An 18,799-nucleotide genomic window follows, 5' to 3' on the forward strand; every position below is an offset into this window, starting at 1 on the left:
CATAAACTCAGTTAGTTTATTTCAAATCCACGAGAACCTCATATGACAGCAACTCTTCGTGTATTACAATATTATAAAAGGATGTCTTGGTCTTGGTCTATTCTTTTCCAGTACTAATCAAATTGTTATTAAAACTTTTTCTGATTCAAATTAGGGAACTTGCATTGATTCTAAAAGGTTTATCACTAGTTATTGTGTATTTATGGGAAACTCTTTAATTTCATGGAAGTCTAAAAAGTAGTCTACAGTGTCCATATCTTCTTCAGAGGGTGAATATAGAGCACTAGCTTCACTTGTTTGTGAACTTCAATGGTTACAATATTTGTGTCATGATTTGCATACTAATATTTCTGAATCGTTTGTTATCTATTGTGACAATAAATCTGCTATATGCATAGCAAAGAATCCCATGTTTCATGAGAGGACGAAACATATTGAAATTGATTGTCATTTCTTTCGGACTAAACTTCAAGAAGGTCTCATTCATTGAATCTCAGTTTCTTCCACAAAACAAGTGACTGATATGTTGACCGAACCTCTCCACGAACATGAAATATATACATGATACAACTTGTGGGGCGCTATTAGATGATATAATATCTTAGATTTTGAATTTTAGCTACTCTTTCAGTTATCATTTGTAACCACTACGCCAAAAATTTGAATTAGCTGCAAAAAAAATCAAAGGTGGTATGTGGACTCTAAATTTAGTCAACTAAGCCTTCACTATTTAAAAAAAGCGTGGGAAAGCATGGGAAAGCGTGGGTTATACCCACGTAAATTTTAAAAATAAAAATAAAAAAATGGTTGTGTGGGTAAAACGGTCACTACCAAAAATATAAATAATAATAATAATTTAACAATTTGAAAGTTAAGCCCACGCTATCTATTTTAGAATTAATTTTAAATAAATAAAGAAATTGTGTAGGTTAAACTCACACTATCTATTTTAAAATTAATTTTAAATAAATAAAGAAAATGTGAAGGTTAAGTCTATGCAAAGAATTAAGTTTAATTTATTTGAAATGTGCTCAGGGGCGTGGAGAAAAGAGTGAAAGCATTTTGAAGTTTTCATCGAAGTCGTCAAGTGCGACCTTGAGCAGAATAGAGCGTGGGAAGAGTTTGTGAGAACGCGAGAATATGTGCGACCGTGAGAACGCGAGATCACCTGAACGCGTGCGACCATGTGAACTTGAGAACGAGAGTACGCGACCGTGATGGAGTAGTCGAGAGCGTTACTAAAATCGTGAAGAATAACCCTATGTTTTATTCCGATTTCTTTCTTTCTGTGTGTAATTTTATTTTTGAAGGTGTAGCCCTAACGATTTCATAATGATTTTATTTTCTCATCGAGTAATAAATAAACAATAAAATGAGGTTTTGATAGGAAAGATCTATATTATCTCATCACACTAAAATGAAAACAAAGCTATGTTCAAGGGGTTATGTGATTGATAACAAAAAAAACCTATGCTAAATGAAAACAGAGACAAGCTGCCTCTATTATTTTAATGCATGATGAGCTTTACATCACACGCCAGATTCTCTATTAATTAATCACATTTTGCTTTGGTCCAGCTCTTGTTTTAGTTAAATCATTTAAGTGCAACCATTTCTATCAAAGTTTTATTTTGTTAAATCATTTAGGTGCAGCCATATTTTTCTACCTATGACAAGTACTGTATATTTTTTATTGTTAAATCATCAAAGTCCAATACTGTCACAGCTGGCAAATACTGTCACAAGGTGTCAAAACTGTAGCATTTTATTTCTTATGTGTAGTGTGCGCTAGACAGAAAAAAAATTAAAATATAATTTTATGTGGTTAATGTGAAGGCTTAATCCATGTTTTTTTTTAAAAAATTGTGGGCAAAACATGTATGTTAAGTGCTGGGATGCTTAAAAATTATGTGGATCCCATATTTTAGTATAAAAATATATTTTGTGTGGGTAACATGTAGGCTAACTACACGTGTTTTTTTAAATTGTGTGGCAAATGGATAGACTAAGCCCATGCTTCTTTAGATGACAATATAAATATAATTTTGTGGGGCGCATGTGAAGGCTAAGCTCAAGCATATTTAAAAATTGTGTGGTCATTGTGTTGGCTTAGTCCACGCTTTTTTCAATAAAAAAATATATAATATAATTTTGTGTGTGAAGCATGTAGACTAGACCTTACAAAAAATGGTATTCCACGCATCTCTACTACTTTTTACGTTAAATATATTAGCTTCCAAATTTAAATAAACTCTAACCACACAATAATTAAATTTTTGCGAACATTTCTCATGCATAATATCCGTTTTGGTACATTCTAATAATAAATGTATTTCTTGTAGTGAAGTGTTAAATTTCTAAATTAGATGTATAAAAGTAATACCACACCATAAGAGGGCTCATTTGGATAAGAGAACAACTCATATTCTCAACCATAACAAAGCCATCTACTCAGAGTAATTTTTTAAGAATTTCAATTCTTAAAATTATTTAATTTTAGCCTATTTTCTCATAAAAGTGGTGGTCTCAAGGAGTGGATGAGGTTTGGTGAGCTTTGGAAAGTTTGATCTGGTTGAGTTCCCGAATGAGTTCCTTCATGTTGTTGTGCGAAGAGCCACCATTTTGTATAGCCCTCTTTGCAGCATCGCTTAACGTCTTCGCTCTTCTCCTCAGTTCTTCACTCTCCTCGCTCATCATCACACCAATCGCGTTTCCAATGTCTTCTCGTTTCACAACTTCACTCCCAAACTGGTTCCAGTTTCTCCATTCTTTGGCCCCCACCGACACCCCAATTTTCAGCACATCCACCACCAGCTTCTCATTGAAAAAATGCTCCGCAAACAGAGGCCACGTCACCATCGGCAACCCCGCGTTCACGCTTTCCACCACCGTGTTCCAACCACAGTGAGTAACCAATCCTCCAATCGCAGGATTCTCTAGTATCAGCAATTGCGGCGCCCAACCCCATATCAGGTACCCTTTCTTGCTTTCCTTCACTTTCTTCTCAAACTCTTCCAAAAACTTTTCTCCTTCTCCAACCCCATCGTTTTTCCTCACCACCCAAATGAAATCTTTCCCTGAATCTTCAAGCGCATGCGCGATTTCAACAAGTTGGGAGTACGGAAACTTGTTCATGCTCCCAAAACTCACATACAAAACAGAACTCTTTGCCTTAGTGTTGAGCCACTTATGCCACCCTTCTTCTTCTTCTTCGTCTTCCTCTTTAGCGTACCCTCGTGCAGCCTTATCCGAAGCATCCTGGTTCGCCCACAACGAAACCGGTCCAATTCCCCAACTCTTGGTCCCCATCACGCCCTTGTAGTGCTCGTAGTAAGCACTCTCGAGGTCGTAGAAACTGTTGAACAGAGATCCGTAGCTCTTTTTTTCCGACTCCTTAATCGTCTTCATCAACTCCGTGTACTGGTTCGGAGATCTGAGCCAATCCGGCAACTGCAACCGCGTCATCTCCAACCTTTCGGGCAACCCAGGTAACACAAACCTGTCGCTGTCGGATTTCGCCGCAAGATGGGGTGCGTACTGCTCCACCGCGTGCGCAGCGGAGCGAGCGAGATAACTTGCGCCGTGAAACATGATCCTGGGAATTCGGAGCTTGGCGGCGGCTTCGACAGTCCAAGGATGGAACATGTCGGTGACGATGAAGTCTGGTCGGAGGTCGTGGAAGAGCTGTTCGAAGCAAGGTTGGAGAATGGCGAGACCCATGTAGATTCTGGGGGCCATCTCGGGAGGCGTGTCGACGTTGAACGCTTCGATCCCCGGCGGAAGCCCCACTTGGGCGGCGGGGAAGTTAACCAAGTGCGTTCTGATGGAGCGGCCGCGACTGGAATCGAGGTCGACGGACTTCTGAAAAACGGTGGCGTTTCCCGGCGTGGTGATTATGGTAACGTCTATGCCATGAATGGCGAAGAGCCTGGCCATGTCCACCAGAGGAATTATGTGACTAGTTGACAGAAAAGGAAGGAAAACTGACTTTAGGTTTAGCTCACCCTCTTTCCCCATTCTTATGCTAATTCTTATTCTTCACGACATATTCTTCTTCTTCATCCCTTCTTCCTATTTATATACTCTCATTCTAAACAGTGCAATCTCTTCTTAAGAGAAAAAAAAAAAATTATGATTTTACTAATTATAGGGGATGGATTTATATGATGAGATTAATGATTGCACGATTAAACATAGTTATGCTGAAGCTGTGAAGCACGAGTGAATCGAGGCTTTCTTTTAGAATATTATATGTCACCGTGTGCCTCGAGCCTCTAATGGGTACTTGGGCCTTTACTTGGGTTAAATTTTCCTGTTTTGGTGAACACCACCATTTTTAAAATACTGAGCATATCATAACCATGTGCTGTAATCATATGCGTGTAGATGTAGATGATGGTGGCTCTGACAAAATAGATACTTCTACGTATAAAATACTACAATTTACTTTAAATTAAGGTTTGACATAAATCCTAAACGCTTTATATATTCATAAATGTGTGTTTGTTTGATTGCTTAGAACAAACTCTGTCTGAAAACGCGGAGATTAGACATGGAGAAGTATAATCGTACAAAGCAACTAAATATCGTATTTAAATCAAAACTGTCAATACATCAAACAAAAGTTTTACAGAAAATTAATTTAGTATAAACTATCAAATTTATAGTACTTCTTAGATGTAGGGGAGTGACTTTTAATAATACACAGCTTTGGTTATGTGCACACGAAACATTTCTCGTCAAGGATACGAGATTGTGTGGACAAATTTTTTTCATAAGCATTTCTATAATAACCCTAAATCAAGATTCATATCACCAAACATTTCTTTACAAGTTATAATTAAATTATGTCTGAATTCATTTATAAAAGTTCTCTTATATAGTTTTTCAAAAAAATCCATTGTTTAAGTTTTACATAAATTAATTATACCTTATGATTTTTTTTCTTATATTTATCTCTTATTGGAAATAACTACGAAGAAAGTTGTTCAAATCAAGTTTTTTTTCACCCTCATATGTGTTTTTAATGATAGTCCAATAATCTAACAATTTTTATGAACATGCTGTAGATATTTGTACCGTCATTAAGTTAAATTATAGATTTAGTTCTTGAAATTTGACATAAATTATTTCTTAATTTTTTAAATAAAAACACTTATTTTGTTCCCTCAAATTTAGTAAAATATGATTTTAGTTCTTACGTGTTAGTAAAATATGATTTTACTTCTTACATACTAAATTTGAATGAATAATAATAAATTCAAAAACTCTACTTTGTAATTATCCACTTAATGTGTTTAGAAATAGAAGTGGTTTAACCGATATGAAGAATTTTTAATTAAGTTTATATATAAAGAAGTGTTAACTATTTAAATTTTATTTTACAAAAAATCACAATTCTTCTAACATATTTTTTCTCTGTTTTTTCTTCATAATTTTGAAAGATTTTTTATTTTTTTATTAAATCAAAATTCACCCTAGTGATTCTGGTAGAGAATGAAATACTTTTATCCACTCATAAGTAAATTTTTTTTAGCAAGTTTCTCTTTGTCGTATTTTTTTAAGCTAGTTTCTTAAATTGGTATCATGCTTAGGTTTTTAATGATACATGTGTTGTTTTTTTGATAAAGATAAATATCTGGTAGTACATGAGCATGATGGTAGGGTTGTGTCAATGTGAGCTTTGAATGTTTGTAAGATTGAAGAATCCATTGTAGACTCATATGTACTAAGGGTTGTTTGACTTTTGGTGGAACCATATGATTTGTGATCTTGAAATTGTTTTATCAAAATTATTAGGTTTAACATGAAGTCATTTGAGGTCGTGAATTCGAATTATTGGAAATAATCGAGTATTATCACTAATATCGAGTAGAGTCCATTTATAAAAGATTCTTAATATTATTTAAGTAATAAATAAATACCAAGTAAGTATTAAATTAGTGAAAAATACTCCCAATTTATAAATTTGAGAGAGTCACATGACATATACCAGGAACCACTTCAATTACAAGTAATATGTCAAACTTTGCAATGACATAGTCAACGTGTGTCAATAACAATTTCAATTATAATTAGTGGGGTCAAACTTCGCAGTTAAATTAGTATGGTTTTAATTTTTTTTAGAATGGTTGGAATCCCACATCGACTAGAGATTAGAGCCTTTCATAGTATATAAGTGAGTGTAAACCTCACCCCATTGAACTGATTTTATAAGGTTGAGTTAGGCTTAAAGTTCACTTCGTATGGTTTTATTTAAGTGGAATGTACAAAATCCAATCCCTCTTTGTGGGTCTCTAAAATTTATGTCACTAAATATAATAATATCATTTACATTTTGTACAATTTCTTTACAAAACCTAAAAAACGAAGTTCAGAATTCGTTTTCTGAAATAAAATTTCAAACTAAATTTGATAAATATTTGGCAAAGAGTTTGAGTCCTGTAATTTCTTTTGCAAATGGATATTTTTGGAAAACATTTATGCAAACAGACAATATTTTTATTTTAATGTCATATTAAAAAGTATTATGATTTAACTAATTCTAGGGGATGGACTTATATGATGAGATTAGTCATCGCAGACATAATTTAATTAAAAGAATGTTTTGTGTTATGGTTAAGCAGTGAAGCACGAGCGAAACGAGGCGTTCTTTCAGAATATTATATTGAGTGAACTCTATATTTTAATATATGTCAGTGTGTGCCTCGTGTCTCTCGGTCAAAATTCCTGTTTTATTGATCATTCAACACTTGACATACACATTTTGGAACAGACACTATCCATTATATGCATCTAGTCCATTCTTAATTTTTAAATACTTTAATTTTAACATTTTTTAAAATTTAGTCTTTATGAATACTAGATAGTATACATAAACAAAATAATAATTTTTATCTTAAAATAATGTAAATTTATTTTAATAATTTCAACATTAATTATTAATTATGTTAATAAAATTCTTTATAAAAAAATGCAGCATGTCGTAATATAACGAAAATAACAAGGTTAAATAGTGATGTCCTGAGATAGATCAGAGATTATTTATGTGGATTGAGCTTTATCGTACCAATCAACAAAAAGAATAAAGGAAGATTTCTGCAAAAGATTTTTTGATACTCAAGTCATCGAAAAATCTTACCAAGACTTGACATGCCGTGAATTCTCTTGAAAGAGAGGGGTGTCTTCCGGATAAAGACACACGTGATCTCATTTAAGAAAAATAAACTATAACAAAATTTTTATGCAACAATTCAAAGCATTATGCTAGTATTCAACACTCTTAATAGTTTTATATGTTCAAATACATCCATTTATAACTTAGACATCATGTTTCAATCCCTTTGACTCAAATTGACCATTTAAAATCCAAATTACATTCCCTTTAATTAAATACATGTTTCAATACATATTATAAGTCGATAGACTTTAATATAATATTTTTATCTAGTTTTCAAATCTCAATCAAATAAACTTTTAATTTAGTCAATTCAACCAATACAAAATCATTCTCAAGGATTTCTTCAACTTCCTAATTTCATGCACGTCATCCCAAATTCAGATTCAAGTGATTTCTGAACTTATTAACAAAAGTTTAACAAATAAGCTAGGAGAGAGTTAAAGAGCGCTAAAATTTACAACATAAAAAAAACTTCAATCAAGGGTCAAACTAGTTACAAACAATAACTTTTTATAACTGTTTAAACCAATATTATTAGAAAAATAAATTGAAAGATTATGAAAAAAAATGGCACTCACTTTAAATTGAAAAATATTTTGCTAGGATTAATCATTAACTCCGTGATTATTGCAAGATAAGATTTGATAACATTGAAAGATGTAATAATTACCTTGAAAATATTAACAAAATGTGAGAAAAGAAAAATTAAAAAGATAAAATCTTAACTTTTATGAAAACATAATGAAAGAAGAAGACAAATAAAAATATAAAAAAAATAAAAGAAAAGTTGTTGGACTTGGCCGAAGCAATCTTACATAAAATAAAAAGATAAATGTATTATTAAATGAATTTGTATACTTTGTTTTTATTCTCCACTTTTTTTTTTATATTTTGTTTCTAGTATATTTCAGATAAACATATTGGACTTTGACTAATCTAGTTAAAAACAACAAAATTCGTTTGCGTTAATTCATTACAGTAAAATTTAGAGTAAACGTTCCAATAGACCTTAAACAACTAGAGAGTCTAGTGCATATATTAAGAATAATCATCACCTACATTTTAAGATCATCAAATCAAGACAAGTAGGTTAAATTAACTTAAAAACATAAATTTAATCAATAATCTCAGTTAAAATTCAATTAAATCTGATTAGATAAATTTTAATTAAAAGAATGGATTTATTCTTACTTACAATCCAAAAAAAAACTAGGATTGAATATTATAAGTGAGTAAAACTGTGTTGACGAGTATAGTTGATCACAATTATATCTTTAACTTTTATTTATTATATTCTTATATGAATTTTATTGGGCATTGATATATTGACTTTAGAATTATTTTATAATTTAATTTATTAATTAAAAGATGATTGTACTATTTTTTTTACTCATAATTTGTATCGATCGACTCCGGACGACCGAAGGTAAGTATTAAATAGCATAATACGATAAATATGTGGCAGAGAAACGGTTACAACTAACGATGAGTGAGTAAAAAACACTTTGAGAAGCACTTTCTTAATATCAGGAAGTCACTACACATGACCTAAAGACCACTACTCATGTCTCTAGCAATCGGTTACTTGGCCCATACAAACCAAAGCCCAAGTCAACCTATAAAAGAGACTTCTGAAAAGGGGGAAATGTACGTTTTATGATATCCTGAGAGACTAAACTAAACACTAGCACTGACTTGAGCGTCGGAGTGCAATCGTAGGTATCCCGCCAACCGGACGAACGCGCATGTGAAGGAGGAAAGACTCGAAGAATTAGGTAGCTGCAGGCACGACAACAATTGCGTATCGATGTGGATCAATATTACTCTTGCCCTGACATCCACCCAGGTACATAATTCATTATCATACATTTTAATTATTAAAATCTGTCTCTCACTTCTTACTAAGTAGTGATCAATAATCAACTTATAATTTTTCTTTTGCTAATTAAATTTGAATTTGAATTTAACAAAGTGAATAACTACATCCAATATAGAAAAAAAAAACACTCTACAAAGCAAAATATTCTCTCTCTCTCTCTAAATATAATATAGGCCAAGCCCACTTGAGCCCGCTAAGGCACTGATAAAATAAAATTTCAAAGCCCACAAACCGAATAAAACAATTGAAAAAAATAAACGGAAATTCTAGGGCTTTTCGCGTGTGAACTGAATTCCATGGACGACATGGCTGCCTACTACTCACAGCCCCAACCGGCGGGTCTTCTCACTTACCACCAGTACTATCAACCACCGCCACCGCCACCTCCGCCGCTGATGGCGGTGGTACCACCGCCTCCCGGCGCGGTTGTCCCGCCGGCGCACCACGTGCATCCGCCGTACGTGGCTCAGCATCAGCAGCAAGCGGTGTTCGGTTCTTACGGTAGTCCTCAACCCTCCACGAACGAGGTTCGCACCCTCTTCGTCGCTGGCCTCCCAGAAGATGTAAAGCCTCGCGAAATCTACAACCTCTTCCGCGAATTTCCCGGTTACGAGTCTTCGCATCTCCGGAGTCCCACCAATTCGTCTCAGGTTCATTGCAATTTTAATTTCTTGGGGATCTTGGTTTATGAATTTATGTGAATCGCTTCCATGACGTGCTTTTTGTGTCTCGACAGCCTTTTGCTTTTGCTGTGTTCGCCAGTCAGCAATCGGCAATCATGGCAATGCATGCTGTGAATGTGAGGATCTTATCTTATAGCATAAATTGTTTGTTTTACATGTTGTGCTTACTGACATCAAATGCATTTCTCTTTTCGTGGCTATGCTTGTTTTAATTAATGTGGTTTGCAGGGGATGGTGTTTGATCTTGAAAAGGGTTCCACTCTTTTCATTGATCTGGCAAAATCAAACTCTAGATCCAAACGTTCTAGGATAGGTGTGTATTTTTATTATTTCTAAACTCCATTCAAGGAATTCTGTTGTCATGTTTAATATATTTCAGATCTTCCAGTTGAATTTTGTTGATTGATTGACCTTTACAAACAGATGATGACAGAGCTGGTGCCGATAAGAAAGCTAGAAGTGTTACATCATCATGGGCCACTCCCGATTCTGGTAAGATGTTGTTAGTTTGAAACTTGGTGCGTTGATATTGTCTGTGTATATAGATTGTGTGAAGTTTTTTTTTTCAGTTTACTGTTGTTGTGTTATGTTCAGTTCATCGTTTATTCTGTTGCTTTGAGGCCAGTTAGCTATTGATCACACCAAGGACACTTTTACCTATGAGCTCACTTTGCACATGTTTTGCACTCTTCGGCACTATCAGGTGTTAGCAGCATTCACATGCCTGGAATGGGTAATCCTGCTTACAACACGAACACGTTTGGTTATCCATCTGCACAAAGGTCATCTGCACTACTTAATCACGGTTTATTATGTGGTAGTTGATTGCTTTATCTTTGATAAAGCACATTTTCCAAACATACATACAGTGTTAGTTTGAGCTTCTTGTAGAACTCTCTCGATTAGAAGAAAATAACTAATGTGTTTTAAGTAACGGTAAATGTTTTCAGATTCAGACTTTGTATTTCTTGCAATCTCATCTTATTATTTGTGTGTTTGTTTTCTGTAATAGTCTTGGGAATGCTGATGGGAGTGCCATGAGTGATGGTCTATATATGAACATGGTTAGTGTTGTAAATTCTCAATTTATCTGTTTTATGCATCACCTTAAAAAGATTTCCACTATGATGTGCTTCAGTTGGTTATATATACGTGTTAAATTGAAAGTGTTCTTTTGTTTGGAAACATGTCTCAATTTTTTGGTTCTGACGATCTTTAATTGAATTCAAAAGTTTTTTTTTTCCTTTCGATGGTTTGGAGAAAAGCTAATCCTAAAAAAATAAGGCTTCATTTCTCTTTTTGTTTCAGTAAATATCTTAGGAAATAAGAGGTCCGACTTCCATTTCTATTCTATTTGATTTTTATGTGTGGTAACAAAACAATATACAAGAACAGAATGTATAGAAATAATATAATTAAGCCATATTACATTATGCTCCCTTTTGCCTCTGCTATATATGAATAATGACGTTCTATTGTTGCTACTAGTATTTGCATAACAGTGTGTTTGGTTCCCAATGGATCCTTTATAATTTTAATAGAGGATATGAAAGTCAAATATACTTTTTGGGCATTTCGGTGTATACACAGTGCAAATATCATAAAAATTTTCCCTTTCACGTTCTCACAACAAAGGAGGGGTGAGATAAGAAAGATGTGATTTTATCTGTCTTATTTCCCTTCTATAAAATTTTGAACCAAACAAGATAAGATTAAATAGTTCCCTTCCCGTCTCCAGCCTCTTCTCCCAACATTGGAGGGATGGAATAGGAGAGATGAGATTTTAGCTGTCTTATTTCCCTTCTCCAAAATTTTGAGCCAAACAAGATAAAATTAGATGGTTCCCTTCCCGTCTCCGGCCACTTCTTTTCCCTCCAACCTAACACCGAAAATTTATTGGTTATTTGCACCAGTATTCTTTTCTTGACTACCAAGTGATTGGATGGTCCTTCAGATGTAATGTGCTAAATGGGGCTACAAACTGGTGTGGAAGTAAGATGGTAATCTTGTCAGAGTTTTTATTCTCTGATTCAATAGTTCTCTTACGGGACTTGGTGCTTACTTCAGTCCTTGGGTGTAAATTTGATCTCTTTTATTCCTTATCTTCACGAGCTTTGTTTCTAGACTGTGTTGAAACTTTTGTATAATGTTCAGGTCCTTTAGTTCTTTGATTAGGCAACTTCAACATTATTATGCTTTACATGATGACTGTATAAAAGTAACTTTTGGGGACGGCCTGATACTTATCTTGTAAAGCTATTCTTCATTCGCACACACATATCTAACCATTTGTTTGCCATTGTTGAAACGTGATCCTATGCATATATGCAATAATATGTTTCTCATGTTTAAGTATCATGGTCTTCCTACATGTCATATATATTTAACAGTACCTTATTTAATCTTAGAACTGCACATTTACTCTAGAGTAATTTTTTTTGTTTCTTATCTTATATGTTGACAGAAGAAGTCTTCAACTCCTTACATTCCTCAAAACTCCACCCCGTGTGCAACTTTATTTGTAGCAAATCTGGGGCCATCTTGTAATGAACAAGAGCTAATGCAAGTGTTTTCCAGGTTGGTAGACGTATACGCATGAGGTGTTTTTGTAAAATCTGTAGAATTTGATTTTGTTTCTATGTAAAATTTTGCATCAGATACCATGGATTTTTGAAACTGAAGATGCAGAGCACATATGGGGCGCCAGTTGCATTTGTTGATTTCCAGGTTTCTTTTCGTTATTTTATTTTTTGCACTGCATACAACTACTAAATGGGAGTTTTTTTGTCGTTTAGCATCCAGAAAGCCCCGTATACATTACATGATACAGTTACAGGGATATGGGGAATATGAAACAAATATTAACATTCACATTACGAAGGAAAAATTATGTATAATATTTGTGAAGAGACATTCACATTACGAATTGCTCATTAATACATGAACGTATCAATAATCAATGTATAATTATTACAATTGACCAAAAAGATATTGTGGTCATAACAAGTACACACAGTTGCATATCTATCCCCCATTCATATCCAGAGTATTTTCTTTTAGTATGAACATGACACAAAAAAACATACAATTTCCTTGCCCAAGCTAGCATGTCATACTAAACATCACTAGTCCAATCAAAAAGTTTTGGCCCCATAGAATCTGAGAATGACAAGCCCTTGTTCATCGTTTGGAAGGGACACTCATTTTTAGCAATATACCTTCCTGGGTGTCTTTTAAACAATGAGAAAACTACTTGAGATACAAAACTGTGTCTTGGATTTTGATTTTTTTAATGGGTATCGGACATGTTTCAGTATTGGATGCTTCAGATACCTATTTTTATAGTATCTTTACTTCACAGCCCAACACATTCCTGTATCAATTTCCTATTATGAATGGACTCCCTAGGCCTTTTATCTCTCTATCCATTTAAAATCCAACTCATTGCATGTAATAATGATGACATCTAACATGAAAACTGTTGCAAAGGTCATGTTTAAAAAGGCAGAAAAGTAGATTGGCCAGTTGCTTGATTTCATTTGGAGGTTTACTCTGAGCAGTCATGTAAGTATATACTCTTAACGCCCATAGTATATGTGCAGGATGCCAGTAGCTCAACTGAAGCTCTAAACAGTTTGCAAGGCTCAATTCTTCACTCTTCACAAACTGGCGAGGGAATGCGTTTAGAGTATCCTTTGGTCCTCTTCGCTTTTGTTCTCATTCTGTTATTTTTTGTGATTTTGGTACCCAATGTTTGGTATTGCTTAACAAGAACCTTAGATATGCTAAATCACGGATGGGCATGCGGAAGAAGCCAAAGTAACTTACACGCTGGAAAAATAGAAAATGGAAAAAGGTAAAAGAAAACACGAGATTCACTCGTGACGCCTTCGGGCTGCACAATGAGTTGTTATTTGCGGCTACAATAGAGAATGGAAGCTGGGTTACCTTCATCCCAAATCCAAAATTTGCAAAACTTATTCAGTATTTCGGAAATAGAAAAAATAGGACACAAGTTAAATGCTTGTTGTTCGACAGTCATCAGTCATCTTCTCGTGTATTTTATCTACTGTAAATTTATATAAAACTGCAATTTACTTTACAGCTCTTGAAACACTGCTCAAAATATTATTAACTTTATTTGTATTTTATCATTTGTACTTGGGGAATCTTTTTCGTGTAGTTTGTATTTGTATATTAGAGCTTATAAATTTTATGGTGAAATTCAATAGGTAAAACATTCTTCATTTGAGATGGACTCATTGTATTATGTTGTTAGTTATTATTCATTTATTGCTTTTATAGCCAATTGTCCTGAAACATCAAATTAGTGTCTCCATAACTTTTATCCAATCATAGCCCATCATGCAATATCTTCATTTGAATGAAAATGTACGAAATGTGTAAAGGACTTTCGAAAGTTTGTAAACTTACAAGATTAGTGTAAAATTTAAGTTATATTTGTTTTTTAATTTCAGTTTTTGTGAAATTAAATACTTCACTCTAAATAAATAAAAGTAAAAAGAATAGTTAAAAGAAAGGTGGAGATAGAGATAAAACAAGACAGAGAGATAAAGAAAAATCAAACTCGATTGAAAATGTTGCTTAATAATAGACAAATATATTGAAAATATGTGACTTAATAAATACAGCTCATATAAATGAAACATAATTAGGATCGAGTTTAACAAAACGCAGCTCTTATAAATGAATCATACTCAAATTTTAATCCTTTAAATAAATACATCTAAAATAATTTATTATAACTTCTTGTAAATTATAATTAATCCACCTTAATCAGAGTTTTTCAAGGATATTCAATTAAAATTAATTTTATATTATTTAAGTTTAAAATTACTTTCTAATGTGAATCAAATTTCAATCAAACAATTTTTAGTTAGTGAAAATTGGTATGTATAAATGATTGAAAAATATTCTTATTTTCACAATTTTTACTATATTGTTTATCCAATTTTATCTCTTAACCTAATTTTAACACGTTATTATTGTTTCATTTACTAATAGTAGTAATAAAATATCTAAAATGAACAATATTCTTATATAATAAAATCTTATATCATAAAAATATAAAATATATATGTAATAATCATATGCATTAAGGTTGCTATCGACATAAAAGAGATTTCCAAAACATATATTGAATATTATAATATAATGCTCGAATCTGTGTCATTTCATTCCCAGTAAGGCCAATTCTTCCTGCAAGTCCCTAGATTTCTTTTGTACCTCTAAAAACATAAAAATTCTCATTTTATCCCTTTTTAAATTTTACAATTTGAAAACTAAAAAAGGCTTTCATATGACAAAATTTAAAACTCATTTTTCATTTTAATATTGTGCAATTCAAAATGATATAATTTAGAAGCTGAAATTTCACTTTTACATCATACAATCCAATAGTTAAAAATAAGTTCTGATTTGCAGAGCTTAAAATTTTTTTAAAAGAAAATTTTGACATTTCCTTCTTTAAACTAAAAATGAATCCACATACGATACTTTTAAACTTCAATGTTTTATTATGTGAAAAATTAATATACAAATTATGAAGGTGATAAAGGTTCTAAATAAGTAGTTGGCTTAAGTAATAACTTAAAATAAGATTTAGAGTTCATAGGGTACTTCTTTAATTCTCTTAGTTGAAACATAATTTAAACAATATTGTTTCTTCTGATTTAGAGTATGTTTGCATAAATTTTTATGAAAAATATTTTAAAATTAAATTTAAATTATTTATTTTATATCTATGTGACATTGTTTATTTATTTATTACAAATTAAATCATTTAATTTCAAAATATTAAATAAATTATGAACTATGCTAAAAAAATCAAAGATTAACTAAAGATTAACTTACTTCCATTTGATAACCCTTTATAATAATATTATAATATTTTAAATTAAATAATAAAATAAAAATATTTATTTATTAAAGTATTAGATGAGTATTTTTCACTGTTCATCAAAGACAAACCCTAAATAATGAAACATATACAAAAAAATATCTGCACTCCTTTCATCCTCTGCTTATGTTCTGATGTTCTGTGAATTTTTTTCTTCGTGTTTTGAAAAGGTTTTCCCATAACATTCTGAAATAGGCTCAGATCGAAAGACGTGGCGAAAAATAGACAGAAAAAACCCTTGTTATGCCGTCCTGCATCATAGACACTGCAAAACCTATCCCAATTTCTTGCAAATTACAAAAGTATAAGTTGATACATAAGTTTATATTTCTTGTAATCTAATTTTTGTTTCTTCATCATTTGTTAATATTGATGTTTCTTTTTCTTTGAATTTTCGTTATTTTATTTTATTTTATTATCATTGTAATAAAAAAAATAAAAAAACGAAAGCTCAAAGAAAAAAAAACATCAACACATTATCAATATTTACAAATGATGAATGAAAAAAATTAGACTAAAAAAATATAAAAAAACTTAAATATACACAAAGAAATCAACAATTTATACATTTCAAATTATTTTCATTAAAAAATAAAATAAAAAATATTTTCCATCAAAATCCTCATATCTTCGTTTAAAATCATTCTCAAAAATTTTGAATCAGAAAAAAAATTGAGATTAAAAAATGTTAATCAGACCTTATATGTTATTATTTATTGGATAAGTTTAGTCATGAGAATTTTTTGAAATTTTTAAAATTTTGAAATTTTTTGAAACTTTTTAAAGTTTGAAATTTTTGAATTTTGAAATTTTTGAATTGTTTTTGTTTAAACTTATGAACAAGTGCACTGTATTCAATTTGGAATTCTCCAAATTAAACACATAATTAACTGGTTTTACAACCCACCAAAAGTTTTCTTTTTGCAACAAATTCAATTCACCAGTCATCAAAACGATTCTCAGCCATGGCTGCAAACAGATAAGCAGTTATCTTCAAATACTTACACATTATCAAACTGTAACTATACAAAATAGATTTCTTCATACCATCATCATCCAACGCAGGTATATAATAGAAAATTAGTTACCATTAGAAAACCCAAAATACAACGAACAAAAGTATCACATAATATTAAATACAAATTATGCCTAATCTTTTAGCTCCAACGGAGAAAATTAGGGTTAAATTTATACTTAAACACACCATCTGAATCATTAATCATAGCCTAGTTCCACGTTCTTATTTTCCAGAATAATAACAGAGTTCTTCTCCATTGATTTGGTCTCACCAAATAGGCAAAAGATGGACAGAGAAAAAAAATACAAGTTTATGCTATATTTAAAGAAATAATAAAGAATGCAACATCTTATTGCAATAGATAATGGAGTATTCATCCTCATTCAACAAAAAAACTCCAAAAAACCCTACAACCATATACTGGATGAAACTAAAAAGAACAGTAAAATAGGAAAATTCATATTATTTTTCAAAAGAAAACGATAAAGAAAGCAAGAACATTCCAGGGGTTTTCGTCATGTCAACGAGATTTGAGAAGCATGCAACGGGGGGAAAGTGCAGAAGAGACTAACCTGCCGGAGATAGCGGTGGTCGGAGAAGGCGATAAGCAACGACGGCGGTTTATGAATGCTGGAAGGTTAGAGGACGCGGAACTAGAAAGTCTCGTAGAGAGAAAATGCAAAAACGAAAGAAAATAGAATGAGTTCAGTGAAATGACTTTCTTTGATAAAATAGGTTGCGTTATCTATTGTTTCTTTTCACACATTTTACGTTTCTTTTTATTTTATTTTATTAAGTTTCTAATATACTTAGCGGGAACTTTTCACCTCCGCAATTCTTATTATTTTCATTTATATATTAAAAAAATTATTATATTTGCACACTTATATTAATAATAAGAATTTACAGTCATTATGAATAAAAAAAATATTATTATCATCACTATTATGTAAAATCATTATATCTTAGTGTGAATTAGTTTAACCAATGCAAGTGATTAATCATCTTTCTAAGCGTTTGCGATAATCATGAGATCATAATCTTCACCTGTGTATCTAAGCACCAACAACAACGTGTGATCTTCATTATTTTCTCTCTCGCTCTAGATTTTCTCTATCTACTCCCTCTGAAAAAAAAAAACTCAGTAAAAGTTCAAAGAGAATGAAAGAAAATATATCATAAACAAAAAATTAAACAAAATATTTAAATGTGTACTCGCATAATATTGACACGAAAACACACAGGGATAATGAAAAAAAGATGAAGAAAAGTGCACAAAGATACGAAAAAACAAATTTGCAAAGAAAATAAAAACAAATTTGCATATAAAAGAGAGGGGGAAATGAAAGACGAATAAATATAATGATAAATAATATATAATCATAAAAAGTGTAATAAAGAAGTTGGGTAAAGCGAATAAGAGAATGTGCATACATAAGAATAATGAAATAGTTCATTTTGTTGAAAGCATGAAACTTCTTCTTTTTTCTTGCATCATTTTTGTTGTGGAGAGAAGTTATTGGATGGTGTAAGTGGTTTTTCTCAACCATTAAAAAAAAATGAAGAAGGATTGGAAAAGAAATTAAGAATGGGGTTTGAAGGAAAATGTTTGGTTAAATAAGTGAAAAGATGAATGACTCAAAACATTTTGAATTATATTTAAAATTTAAAATTTAAAATTTAAAATTTAAAATTCAAAATTCAAAATTCAAAATTTAAAATTTAAAATTTAAAATTTAAAATTTAAAATTTAAATTTAAATTAAAATTTAGAAGCACAAAAAATTACATATATAAAAAATTGAAGTTGTGTTACATTGCATAAAGTAATGGTTGGAAAATGACACGTCCCTCATCATGAAGGTCCAAGGAAGTGGCATCAACAAACATATGATATTTTACAATTTTTTCACATCATATATATAATTACATTAATATTGACATGTTCTGTGATAATTAATTAATTAAATTTTAATAATTAATTTAAATTTATATTAACTCATTAATCTTGAGTTAATTGATAGTTTCATTTGATAGATTTTTCAATTATTTATTTAAATTATTAACAGATTAACTTATAATAATTATTTACATTAAGTAAATAATTATAATAGTATAGT

General features: G+C 31.5%; 2 protein-coding genes across 3 annotated transcripts; one reads left to right on the top strand and one right to left on the bottom strand.

Annotated features, from left to right (window-relative positions):
• Nucleotides 1–2,332: 2,332 nt before the first annotated feature.
• Nucleotides 2,333–4,328, bottom strand: LOC137810097 (soyasapogenol B glucuronide galactosyltransferase-like). Its single transcript, XM_068611225.1, has one exon. It carries the CDS (start codon nt 4,015–4,017, stop codon nt 2,527–2,529), a length of 1,491 nt encoding a protein of 496 aa, XP_068467326.1. The 5' UTR covers nt 4,018–4,328; the 3' UTR covers nt 2,333–2,526.
• A 4,926-nt stretch (nt 4,329–9,254) lies between these two features.
• LOC137810088 (U1 small nuclear ribonucleoprotein A) lies at nt 9,255–13,994 on the top strand. Of its 2 annotated transcripts, none has more exons than XM_068611213.1 (10): nt 9,255–9,709; nt 9,796–9,858; nt 9,971–10,055; nt 10,166–10,234; nt 10,446–10,524; nt 10,755–10,806; nt 12,207–12,319; nt 12,400–12,469; nt 13,345–13,430; nt 13,523–13,994. In XM_068611213.1, the coding sequence occupies exons 1-10, from the start codon at nt 9,356–9,358 to the stop codon at nt 13,563–13,565; spliced, it is 1,014 nt and encodes a 337-aa protein (XP_068467314.1). In that variant the 5' UTR covers nt 9,255–9,355; the 3' UTR covers nt 13,566–13,994. The 2 variants fall into 2 exon arrangements, with proteins under 2 accessions (XP_068467314.1, XP_068467315.1); XM_068611214.1 differs by having other exon boundaries at nt 12,210–12,319.
• Nucleotides 13,995–18,799: the final 4,805 nt, after the last annotated feature.

Source organism: Phaseolus vulgaris, chromosome 2 (assembly GCF_000499845.2).
Source record: "Phaseolus vulgaris cultivar G19833 chromosome 2, P. vulgaris v2.0, whole genome shotgun sequence".
NCBI lineage: Eukaryota > Viridiplantae > Streptophyta > Magnoliopsida > Fabales > Fabaceae > Phaseolus > Phaseolus vulgaris.

Excerpts from the sequence above, each read along its gene's own strand:
- LOC137810088 (XM_068611213.1), top strand. The coding sequence starts at position 9,356 with ATGGACGACATGGCTGCCTACTACTCACAGCCCCAACCGGCGGGTCTT. Across the intron at positions 9,859-9,970 it reads TGGCAATGCATGCTGTGAAT|GGGATGGTGTTTGATCTTGA; the intron begins GTGAGGATCTTA and ends TGTGGTTTGCAG. Across the intron at positions 10,056-10,165 it reads ATCCAAACGTTCTAGGATAG|ATGATGACAGAGCTGGTGCC; the intron begins GTGTGTATTTTT and ends CTTTACAAACAG.
- LOC137810097 (XM_068611225.1), bottom strand. The coding sequence starts at position 4,017 with ATGGGGAAAGAGGGTGAGCTAAACCTAAAGTCAGTTTTCCTTCCTTTT.